This window comes from Pollachius pollachius (genome assembly GCF_949987615.1).
Source record: "Pollachius pollachius genome assembly, chromosome: 7".
Taxonomy (NCBI): domain Eukaryota; kingdom Metazoa; phylum Chordata; class Actinopteri; order Gadiformes; family Gadidae; genus Pollachius; species Pollachius pollachius.
The window spans coordinates 19,862,009-19,874,072 of NC_136940.1; the positions used below are offsets into that span (position 1 = coordinate 19,862,009).

General features: G+C 42.4%; 1 protein-coding gene across 1 annotated transcript; it reads right to left on the reverse strand.

The window, feature by feature from the left end:
• Nucleotides 1–145: 145 nt before the first annotated feature.
• LOC307078524 (meprin A subunit beta-like) lies at nucleotides 146–9,860 on the reverse strand. The gene is made up of 16 exons (XM_079740387.1): nucleotides 9,787–9,860; nucleotides 9,201–9,432; nucleotides 8,721–8,748; nucleotides 8,506–8,556; nucleotides 8,362–8,399; nucleotides 7,921–7,999; nucleotides 7,540–7,657; nucleotides 6,968–7,146; nucleotides 6,369–6,587; nucleotides 4,639–4,785; nucleotides 3,775–3,990; nucleotides 3,000–3,256; nucleotides 2,374–2,578; nucleotides 1,657–1,830; nucleotides 840–1,092; nucleotides 146–499 (listed from the first exon to the last, which is right to left on the reverse strand). Exons 2-16 carry the CDS (start codon nucleotides 9,246–9,248, stop codon nucleotides 490–492), a joined length of 2,022 nt encoding a protein of 673 aa, XP_079596513.1. The 5' UTR covers nucleotides 9,249–9,432; nucleotides 9,787–9,860; the 3' UTR covers nucleotides 146–489.
• Nucleotides 9,861–12,064: the final 2,204 nt, after the last annotated feature.

Sequence of the window (12,064 nt, forward strand, 5' to 3'; positions counted from 1 at the left end):
TGGCAGGCTCTTCCTCCTTCTGCCTCACAACGCTATCACTGAAGTCAAACTCCGCCAATCCCCCCCCCCAACCCCACCAAAAAAAAAATCATTTTCTAATTGATTTTTGATTAACAAAAATAAATTGTTTGAGCAGGGAGACTGGTGGGTTTTTATTAAAACATTTTTATTTATGCATTTTAATTGAGCGATTTCAGCATTGCAATAGCGTGGCACATGTATTATCCTCCCTTGTATTTTGACGTGGCGACTAGGGGAATGAAGGCAACACGAGTTATGTTATACTTTCATCTTTCAGGTCTTGCTTTAACAAAACCATGTTGTGGTTAATGTATCGGGTGAAATTATTAACCCACAGCTTCAATGGATTTATTCACCCTGCTTTAATTGTGATTTGCAGACATTTTAGCTTATTTTATGCATAGTAATTCAGTGGGCAGTCTTCTGGGTGTCCCACGGCTGGGTGATCAAAGACGGGTGGTGAATTCTTTAGGCCTTCCTGTTATGACAGATGCAAAGCATTGTTAATCCTTCCAACATTAAAGAGCCAAGGGAGAGGAGTCAATCATTAAATATGGCATATTTGGATTATACTTGGATTAAATTTATGGTTTAACTACTAATGTACTGCTGGCAAACAAGTCAATATGTATAACCCCTGTATTTCATTATTTAAATTTTTTAATTTAAAGTGATTCCTTTATTTTTTACAGTCTTGTTTTGCATTAGTAATTCAAAAGCGTTATATAATTACAAGGCATTGAGGAAGTGAAATAGTGTTGTTGCAGTGTCCCCTAGTGGTGGCTTCACATAACAAACGTCTCGGTGGTTAAACTCACTGTTCCAGAAATCCAGGCATGCCCTCTAAGAGGACCGCTTTGTCAATCTGCTGCCACTGTGTTCTCCTCCGCACGTACATGATGGTAACCAAGGCAACCAACAGCAGCGACGCTGACACCGTCAGCGTGAGCGCCATCACTAGGGTATTTTGGGCTTTGTTGGCCCCCAGGGGTACGTCTGGGGCCAGGGCCCTCTCCTTGGGGTGGGGTGCAGTGGGGGGTAGGGGCTGAGGGAGCAGCAACTGAGAAATATCTGAAGGAATAGTTTACGGGTATAAATCAGACTTGGATAATGCATTAAAAGTCTGATAGACAAGCTCACATCTGGGGTTAACGGGCCGTTTTGCGTTAAATTTTTTAAATATTTTTTTATATCAAGTTGCTGGAGATGTTTTGTGCCAAAACCGATACATTATTCATAGTGGGAAGACAAGCTTCAAAATGCTGTCGGCACTAACATTCTAAGAAAAAGTGTCTTAAGGTTTCAAATTAACATTGTTAATTTTGGCCACTTTAGAAATACATGTTAAAAGGTAAACATGAAAACTTCATCCACTCATGCAAATGAGTGGATGGACAATATAAAGTGGACAATATAAAGGTGAAATTGTCCTCCACAGAGGCAGGTATCGTCAACCAATCAAAAACATATTTTTAGAGCATTTCACTCCCAATGGCTTGGCCCTTTCTAACCAATGACAATCAAATTCTAGCTCTTAAATCTTAACTGCAGCATGAACAGCATACACTAAATTAAGAAATAACCCAATGTCCTAATAACTCTGTCACTATCACATTCAACAGTAATGTCCCACACCTTGCAGACTCAGGAGGAAGTAGGCGTCGTCTCCTTTAATGTACTTCCTGTTGTGCAGTCGGCTGTGGGTGAGGAATCTGCTTGTCCCAGTGCCAGGGCCACGGTAGTAGCTCCCATCAGGGCCGCTCACCAGGGACCCAACCTTACTGGGCCGGTCCCAGAAGAACTTGAGACCTGTCAGAGGAAGGAAAGGAGACCTTACTTTCTTTCACTCTCCTTTATTCTCTTCTGCTCACTACCCAACTGCTGCCTTTCCAGAGCCCTAGTGATTGGTTGTTTTTAGGACGTTGTTCATTGCTTCTGGGTCAATGTAGATACCGTTATCTGCTCTGCACACTCTCTCCTCTCTCTTGTTGCTGCATGCATATGCAGACACTCGATTTTGTGCTCAAATTTAAATAGTTTGCTTTGGAGGGCTAAATGATTGAACCTAAGGGAAACTGGACAACCGGAGTGGGATGAAAGGCATAGATGCACACACATAACTGAACCTAAATGGAACTAAACTACTGGAATGGGACAGTCACAAACACACACACACACAAACAAAGTAAAGTAAGGTGACATAACCTTATAGCAATATAAAATGATATGGATCTGCCCTGAACTTTGATACACCAAGTTAGGTTCTGTGACAAGAAGGTTTTCCACAAAGCACTGCAAACAGTGTTGACCTGTTCCAACAGCGACCTCCCAGGGCTCGGCCGCCGGGCTTACCTTCCATCTTGTTTGGGTCAGTGGTGACCATGCGCTGCATATTCATACGGGTCCTGACGTCCGACTGCTGGTCCATCAGAGACATGGTGGCCTGGTGCCAGGGACAAGGCCACTTCAGGCTGTCGTCGTTGGGGCCGGAGGTCAGGTGCAGGTAGAGCGCCATGGTGTCAGGACGGGTGTCGATTCCATTGAGATACAAACTTACCTGCACAGCAGGGCAACACGCAGGATGAAACTACCACCCTCCTTTGTGGAGAACGTTTGCCCTAATAACCTGGAACTTTAACACCTGGTTGTTGACGTGGATATTTTAATGAATTATAAGTAGATTGATAACCTATGGCCATTAAAGGGTTATGTTAATTGTGTATTTGCCATTTTTTTTGTCTCATGTATCCACATAGCTCAAACAGTATGGATCAACTTTTGTAAATGTATATTGTTATAATTTAGCGTCATGATTCATATTGTAGTGGCTGAGGCGTTTAACAAGAAAGCAGTTGAGGCATACTTCTTTCTGTCCATGGTCTATGAATGGAGGTGTTCAAAGCCTGAAAATGAATATCAGTGTGCGGTTTATTCACTGGGGAGTGGAAATCAAGAGCAAGGTGTTGGTTAGGACTCACCTGGAAAGAATAGCCAGTCGGTGACAGGAAAGAGGGACTGAACACCTTGGTGCCTACTGGCGTGGTTTCCAGGAGACGGGTGATGTTGCGTATTTTCCACACATGCTGGGGGCATTGGCCGGACCAAATGTTGACGTCATCGAGCGAGAGACCCCCCAACGTGGCAGACGCACCTCCCTTCACCCCCTCGAACACCACTCTGGACTTTTTGGTGATGCAGAGTGTCACGTGATGCAGCTCCCATGATCCGCTTGAACCTTTGATATATTTGAGAGATAAACGGACATGGTCAACACGAACAACAATCAAAGATATTTCTTTGTTCTTTTCACAAATAACACACAGATGGCAGCGAGACACATTCATTATTAATTTATTTATTGCATTTTAAAGCGCTCTTTCTAGGTTCCCAAAGTGCTCGCCATAGTAAGTGTGTGTGTGTGTGTGTGTGTGTGTGTGTGTGTGTGTGTGTGTGTGTGTGTGTGTGTGTGTGTGTGGGGGGGGGGGGGGGGGGGGGGGGGGGTACACCTCATCAACTACCAGTGTGAAGCACCCACTTGGGGAATTCACAGTGGACAGGTGTGGAATGAGGAAACGATCCAATCAGAGACTGGGAGATCACTTTGTGGCCATGGTGATATAATAATCCAGATTAGGAATTGGGCCAGGATAGGAGGAGGCACAGGGAGCCAGGCCCTCGGTTTAGCGTCTCATCCGAAAGACGCTGATCTTAGTGTTGATTTTAACAGTGACCTTAGTGTTGATTTGAACACACCTGTTATGGTCTCAAAAAGTTTCATTCGCCGTTTAGGGTTGAGTTCGTCATACTCCCGCACCCAAATTTTGAGGGAATCGTTAGCGCCCCCGCTGCTGTAGAGGAAGAACTGCAGGCACTGGACCCCAGGCTTAGGATACAGGAACCGGCTCTCAAGAAATCCACTGTCCCCAGCGGACCCAGATGCAGTGCTGAAATGCATGAAGTAGCCCTTTCCTGTGGGCAACAGTGTCCATTACTGCACATTAAAAGTATAAAGCCACAATACATTATGTAGTTTACAGTATTTCTATTTCCATTCAAATGTTCAATACATTCAGTTGCAATATGTAAAACGTTTGTTTTAGAAAAAAATAACGATAAAGTTAAATTCAATAGTAGTGTTTTGACTTATTGTACAGGCCTGACATTAGTGTAATCAGTATTGACCTGTCCTACTTCAGAGGAAGTATTTGCAACTGCAAATACTTCCTCTTTATACTTGAACCGACGAATACTTTTAGCAGTGGGTTTTTGGGGATTATCCTGTACTTTGTTCTGGCTTCGGGTTGGTTTTTGACAACTTTCAAAACAAAAACACTTAGGCCTATGACCCAATACCTTTATAGCCAGATAAGGTGATGAGCTGTGATAGGAATCTACTGTATTTTATAGAACCAGGTGGTTGCATAACTAACAAATACAAAACAAAATATATTGTGCATTCCAGAATTTTTAAAGCCAAACTATATCGAAATAATTAAATAAAACATATTTTATTCCTATATTGAATGCAGTGTATATCTGAAAGTAAAACCAATATAATAAAATGACTAGAATGACATAGTTATGAATAACAAGTATAGGTATACAAGTTATCGCTACCTTTGCATTGTCCCATTGAGGTGAAGTCTGTTTGAGGTCCTGCACTCACAGCCATACGCTGTTCCCACTTGTTGTTCCGACCCTGGATCATCCCACAGATGTTCAGCTCCTCAAAGTCGCAGCTTTCCACAAAGGTGGAAGAGGTGGCTGGGGAAGGGATTCGTGTGATGGGTAAGTAATGGTGGATGCTGTTCTGCTAAAAAGACAGATAAGTGCCACATGCAAAAACAGAGTCTGTTTCTAAAGGGAAGCTTTTTTTTAATCTAATTCAGGGGGAAGGTTCTCATACAAAACACATTTGGTATGAACTTACCTTTGACTTATTGCCTAGGAAGGTGTATTTATCAGTTAAGTAAACAACTATTAAACATTAATATAATAAAAAATAAAATAATAAAAAATCTAGAACAACAATCAATAACTCAATTGATAACAATTGAGAGCGAACAGCTGCAAATGCTGTTTGGACTTTGACAATTTTAATATCTGCTGGGTTAAGCCTTTATAATGCAAAAAATCACACAGGGGAATTAATTTATTGCAATGGATTACACATTATGTGAAGATAGCAGATATAAGTATCATTTGGTATTCTACTGTATTCGGCTTTTAGAACAACAAATACATGATACATCATATCATTGAACTATTTGAATAAATCGGTACTCAGTGGCCCAATCCCAAAGTGAGCCCTAATGACTGAGGACTAAGGATTCATGGACTTTATTGATCTGAGGTGCTAAGTGAGCCAGTGTGTGAGGCCACATGGGCTCAGATAGTTATATATGGGATTGGGACAGCACTTCACGAGAGCACATGTTACCTTGGCAACGTTTAATGACAAAGATGCTGCTGACACTTGCCAGTTTGGGAATTCTCTTTTTTTTTCTTTTTCTTTTTTTGTAAATGCAATGAAAACAATTCATTCATTCTACAACAATTTATAGATATTAGAAAATATAATTTTTACTTTTGAATACTTCAGTATAAAGGTTGTATTGCACTAGGTGATTATTGGCCTACACACACTAATCATAAGTCAGATCGGGCTACATTTGGCTGAATTATAAAAGGTATAATTAGTAATATGAAGAGCAGTTTGGGAGCCAAAAGAGCCGGCTCTTGTTGGTGAGCTGATCCGAATGATCCGGCTCACTAAAAAAAGGCCGAAATTCCCATCTGGTCGCGCATTGATAGAAGCGTCATCTTGTTGTGCCTTCCTAATTTCCGGATTTCCCTATGGTCTCCGTGGTAAATGTCACAACGCTTTGAACTGTGGTTAATTACCTTAGGTGAAGTCTGCACTGATGCAGACTCACGGAAAGGGCTAGGTAAGTTTGGACTCAAACCCTCACGCCCTTTGGAATTCGACATTGTGACAGCCCTAAAGCCTTAATTATTTTGCGAGAACGCGCACCAAAGTCCGTGAGTCTATGAGTCCGGACATTGGGATTGGGCCACTTACGTCAAGTTTTACACTCGTTTGAGCCCATCATTCATAATGCAGCATGCAATCACCACTGTTTAATGGTTTCCAGTTGTTTCATTTACAGTATGTGTGTCAAAGCACCAGCAGTGGTCAGCAATGTGTTATCTCCATTAGGCCATTCTACCACCCTTGCCCTGGTATAAAACAAGCAGACCCATGATTAGCGTCATGATGAGCGACACCTGTGTGTGCTCTGATGACGCCTCTGTACATAGGGGTCTATTGGTATAACTTAACTCACTGCAGTTGTAGAGGCGGTTCAGCTTGAGGAGGTCGCTGTCGCTGAACTCCATCCGTTGGCCGACCACGTCCATGAACTCTGGGATCTTGGTGACGATGGTCGGCTTCGAGGCGATGCTGAACGACGTCTTGCTGTAGTGCATCACTGAGCCGTAGTCATAGGGCACGCCTAGGGAGCTGGACACCTTGTCGTCGTACTTTTTGAAGTTGTGATCCTTGCCTGTGTTTGAACACGTAGAGTTTGCATGTTGGGGATGGAGAAGTTAGAATATAATACAATAGAATACAACAGAACATGTCTTTATTTGCTCCAAGGGGGATTTGCCCTTCACATGCAGAGGGGCGGCAAAACAAAAACTATTTCCTTTACAACTCAAACCTCATACACCCATCATACATAATACCTGAATGCATACAGTATACCTATCACCACCAGGTACTACAACAAATACACCATTTATGCATTATAATGCAGAAATATATTAAATATTTAAATACTGTGTGTAAATACTGACTATATAATGTATGGGTCAGGTTGTTAGAGAATTAGTTTGTAAGAGAGAGACATTGGCCCTCTTCACCACTGACATGACACCATACCCGGCTCAATCTGATCCCACATGATGTTGACGTAGTCGTCGCGGTCCGCCCGGGACTGCTCGTGCCAGAAGCCCAGCGCGTGCAGGAACTCGTGCTCCACGGTGCCCAGGCGGTCGCAGTTCCTTCCAATGGACAGCCTCTGCTTCCCCTCGCGCCGGTTCCCCACGGAGGAAGAGCAACTGTCCACAGACCACAGACAGAGAGGAAAAGTTTCTTCACGCTGACTGGGTCCTCAATGTCCTTGTCAGAACTACGTTTCATGTCATTGCACCTGTTCATCGTTCATTTGTGATCTTGGCTATTGATTATGATGAAAAGCTATGATGTAATTATTACTAATAATTAACCGAAAATGATGTTGAAGCATAATTGTATGCACCTCAGTTGGATTTTTTTCGTTGTGGATTATTAAGTTATTAACAGATATAGTGATGTATTTGAAAACAGGCTATAGAATATTCAATGAAATCATGATCATTCCAGTTTTGAACTTTGAGGCCAGCATCAAGCCTGTCATGTATATGAACGTATAAAGCAAGATAGAGCTGCATAATGTGCAGATTTTTTCTCACCCGCTGCCCTTGAACACAGAGATGTAGTTCTCCTCCCCTTTCCATGGTGCGAAGTCAATGCATGTCTTCAGTCTGTACTGCTCAAAGGCCTTCAGAATCACCCCTTTGGCATTCATCTCTACAGGTACCAAGGATAGGAATGTACCAGGACACATACCGACCCACATACAAACACACACACACACACACAAACACACACACACACACACACACGTGCGCACATACACACACACCCCCACCCCCCCCCCCCCCCACCCCCCCCCCCCCCCCCCCCCCCCCCACACACACACACACACACAAATTTGGTCCATTTGGTGTATGCACTTTCAATATTTCAATATTCTGATGCTTTTGAGGTTCCATATGAGAGCATCAACTCACCAACGCTTTCTTCTATATAGTAAGGAATGGTTTTCGGCCAACGGTATTGGTCTCCGATGATGGAGTTTCTCTCGTCAATCTTATTGTAATGAAGAATGGGACAGGTTAACATTTAGAGAGCCATGATACCTTTGAGGACCTGTATTCAATGTTGGTTTGCTGCTAGTTCCTAACTGGCTTTACAATTCAACAATGTTTTCTAAAAAAACTGGCACAGGTTGTTTCTGATTTACAATCAAAAAATTACTGCATTAGATGTTAGCGTGTGGATTTTGATGTGAGGTCTCATCATCACAAATTTACAATCATCTGAATCACAGATTCAGTATAATCACAATCAAGAAGGCTCTTCATATTATGACTAGTGAAACTGCGACGGCAGCTTGGAGGATGAAACTTCCACTTAATCAGGTAAAGGTATCTCAGGAAACACTGACTCACCTCGACATTTTCGATATCACCCTCCAGCAAGTCAAGTCCTGCCATAAAAATGTGTTGGTTTTTTTTTACATCCATGAGGAGGTATATTCAGAATAATGATATCAATGTATAGTCAGAGCATAGAAACCAGAGAAATATACAAACCCTTATTGACATCCAAGATATCCCAGTCCTGGCCCTCATCCACATCAATTTCTACGGAATAGAATAGATGTATGTTTACTAAAATTCACAAGTGGAAATAGCAGAGCAATTTGAGAGACTTTTAGAAACACGTATTCACTCATACTAATAATTACTTGAGTTCAAGTAATCTTTCAGTGAAACTCTTGAAAGTAATGGCATAGTGAATCACTTACCTGTTTCTCCCGACAGTTTGGCCACCGTCTGTAGAAAAATGTTATTAGAATGCATTTATGCCAGTAGCACTCTTCTCACGCCTTGCACGACTTAGGCTGACCAAGCTTGCCAGGCTATTCTATTGACTCCCTTTTCATTTATGCACAAGGGATATGGTTGTTTTCACTGGCTCACTTTTGCAGAGTAGAATAAAGAACTTGTACCATTGACTGATGAATAAAATAGTGTGTTTGATTTTTGGTTTGGAAGAATGCCTTAACCTACATATGCACAATTATGATAACTTATCAGTTTGGCATTCGTCGGTTCATTGTTTTATAATACGAATAGTGCAATTTAAATGACACTCTCATGGTGTATATTTTCCTACCCAAAGTTATAACGCAGTAATTTACTTTGTACCAACTAAACAACTAAAACAACATATTTTTTAAATTAATTAGAAAATCCATGTCACAAAAATGAATGCATATACTCACTCGGTACCAGGTCAGTGCAACGACCAGGATTAGCCTTCTGGAAAGCATTGCTCAAATCAAACTAGCCAGAGCGAGAGAGCAAACACTATCACTCCATCCTCTGAGTGACTGCTTGCGCCAGAAGCCCAGCAGGTGCAGGAACTTATGCTCCACGGTGCACAGGAAGTTGCAGCTACTGCCGATGGACAGCCTCTTCTTCCCCTCGCGCCGGTTACCCACGGAGGAGAAGCAACTGTCCACAGACCACAGACAAAGAGGAAACGTTTCTTCAAACTGTCAATGTCCTCATCAGAACTATGTTTCATCATGTCATTGCACATTTGGGGTCTTGGCTATTGATTATCACGAAAAGCTATGATGTAATTGTTACTAATAATTATCCGAAATGATGTCAAAGCATAATGTAAACCGACTCAGTTCGATTTTTTTCGTTGTGGATTATTAAGTTAACAGATATAGTGATGTATTTGAAAACAGGCTATAGAATATTCAATGAAATCATGATCATTCCAGTTTTGAACTTTGAGTCATGTATATGAACATATAGAGCAAGTTAGAGGTGCATAATGTGCAGATTTTTTCTCACCCGCTGCCCTTGAACACAGAGATGTAGTTCTCCTCCCCTTTCCATGGTGTGAAGTCAATGCATGTCTTCAGTCTGTACTGCTCAAAGGCCTTCAGAATCACCCCTTTGGCATTCATCTCTACAGCTCCCATGGATATGTATGTACCAGGGCACGTACAGGCCCACACAAACACGCACACACACACACACACACAGACACGCACACGCACACAACACAAATTTGGTCCATTTTGTGTATGCAGTTTCAATATTTCAAAGTGTAAGTTACAAAGATATCCTTGAATAGGACACGTGGCAGAGGACCCAAACTATCAATCAAAGCGGTACCTTTCATTTATTTTTCTTATTTTCATCAACTAGAAAAGTAGGGTACGTAGGCTAATAGATCGGACAACATTTAAAAATTCCACATCTGCAATTTCTCTGCAAAGTATGATAGAAGATATTACAATGTGGAGAAATTCTATGAAAGGCAACACACTTTTGGGATATTGGCAAAACATAATGTTTGATCCAACCCAGTGATTAAAGGAGTCTAAAAAAAAGCATCCCACTTTATTGATGTTCCTAATAGAAAACAATGAATACTATTCCGGTAAAAATGTATGTTATAAAAACGTATGTTGCGTACAAGCATTAAAAAAAAACAACTTCCACGTCCCATCCAGTGAGGTTCTGCACGGTGGCATCACACCGGCATCACGTGACTCTCTTCTGGTCGCACTCAGGAAGCAGCGCAGAAGATCAGCAGGCTACGGGAGGATCCAACATGGCTGCTGTCTACTGACAGAAGGGGAGTTGTTTTCAACTCACAAGTGGACAGTTCAATTGATCAACCTGAATAAAGAGAATTCAAGGATGCTTTAATTGTCATTTAACATTTACATGAAAAACAAAATACAGTACTCAGGTCTCAGTGTGCTACCTAAAACCCTAGAATTTGTTTAAACTTAAAATAAACTATTAATATAAATAAAGACATACTAAGATACAAAAATAAATATTAAAAGAAGATATTTAAAGAAGGTTAGCAGCGTATTAATGAGTACAAGTGCAGCAGTAGGTTCCTTGTAAGTAAGTTGATAAAGTCAAAGTGCAAATGCAAATCAGGTCAGCAGTCGGGGTCCTAGACATTAAAGTGCATAAGTGCAGTTAATCAGTGCATAATCAGGAGGTGTTTAGCAGTTCAACAGTCTTATAGCATCCAGGTAGAAGGTGTTCCTCAGCCTAGTTGTCCTTTCCCGGATAATACGCAACCCCCTGCCTGAGGGAAGGAGGGTAAACAGTCCATGTGCTGGATGGGTGGAGTCCTTCATGATGGAGGCTGCTCTGTCCTTGAATCTGGTGATGTAGATGGTTGACAGAGATGGCAAACTGCAGCCGATGATTCGCTGGGTGGAGTTGACCACCCGCTGTAGTGCCTGCTTCTCTGCCACTGTGCAGCTTCAATACCACACAGTGATACAGGAAGTGAGGATCCTCTCCACCACACACCTATAGAAGGATTCGAGTATGGCTGTGGACATGCCTGCCCCCTTCAACTTCCTTAGGAAGTAGAGCCGTTGATGGGCCTTCTTAATGGTGTGCATGGTGTTCTCCCGCCAGGTGAGCGTGTTGGTAAGGTGCAGGCCAAGGTATTTGAATGTGTGAACCCTCTCCACAGCTGCGTTGTCAATTATTGTAGAGGGGGGGAGGGATAGGGCCCTTCCTGCGGAAGTCCACAATCAACTCCTTCGTCTTCTTTGTGTTCAGGATCAGGTTGTTTTCCCCGCACGACAGTTCCAGTCCCCTCACTTCCTGCCTGTAAGCCGTCTCATCCCCATTGCTGATAAGTCCTATCACGGCTGTGTCATCTGCAAACTTAACTATGACATTACTGTCGAGTGTGCTCTGCAGTCGTGAGTAAGCAGCGTGTACAGTAGAGGGATGAGCACACAGCCCTGAGGACTGCCAGTGTTGAGGATGGTGGTTGAGGATGTGAGGTTATTAATCCTTACAGACTGAGGTCTGTGGGTCAGGAAATCCAGTATCCAATTGCAGAGTGATGGAGCTAGACCGAGTGCTGACCGCTTGTTGACCAGTGTCTGTGGGATGATTGTATTGAAAGCAGAACTAAAATCAAGAAAAAGTAGTCGAACATAGGAATTGCTAGTCTCCAGATGTGTGAAGGCTGAGAGTTGGCATGCACAGTACTTTAGGAAACGACCCGGAATACCGTCAGGTCCAGCTGCTTTGCGTGGATTTATTTCCTGTAGCAGGAGTGCAACCTCCCTCTCTG

Bases quoted from the DNA above. Each gene is read 5' to 3' on its own strand.
- LOC307078524 (XM_079740387.1), bottom strand. From the start codon at position 9,248: ATGCTTTCCAGAAGGCTAATCCTGGTCGTTGCACTGACCTGGTACCGA. The intron at 6,588-6,967 runs GTATGGTGTCAT...GTTCAAACACAG, and splicing joins GTGGGATCAGATTGAGCCGG to GCAAGGATCACAACTTCAAA. The intron at 1,093-1,656 runs GTGTGGGACATT...CTATTCCTTCAG, and splicing joins CTTCCTCCTGAGTCTGCAAG to ATATTTCTCAGTTGCTGCTC.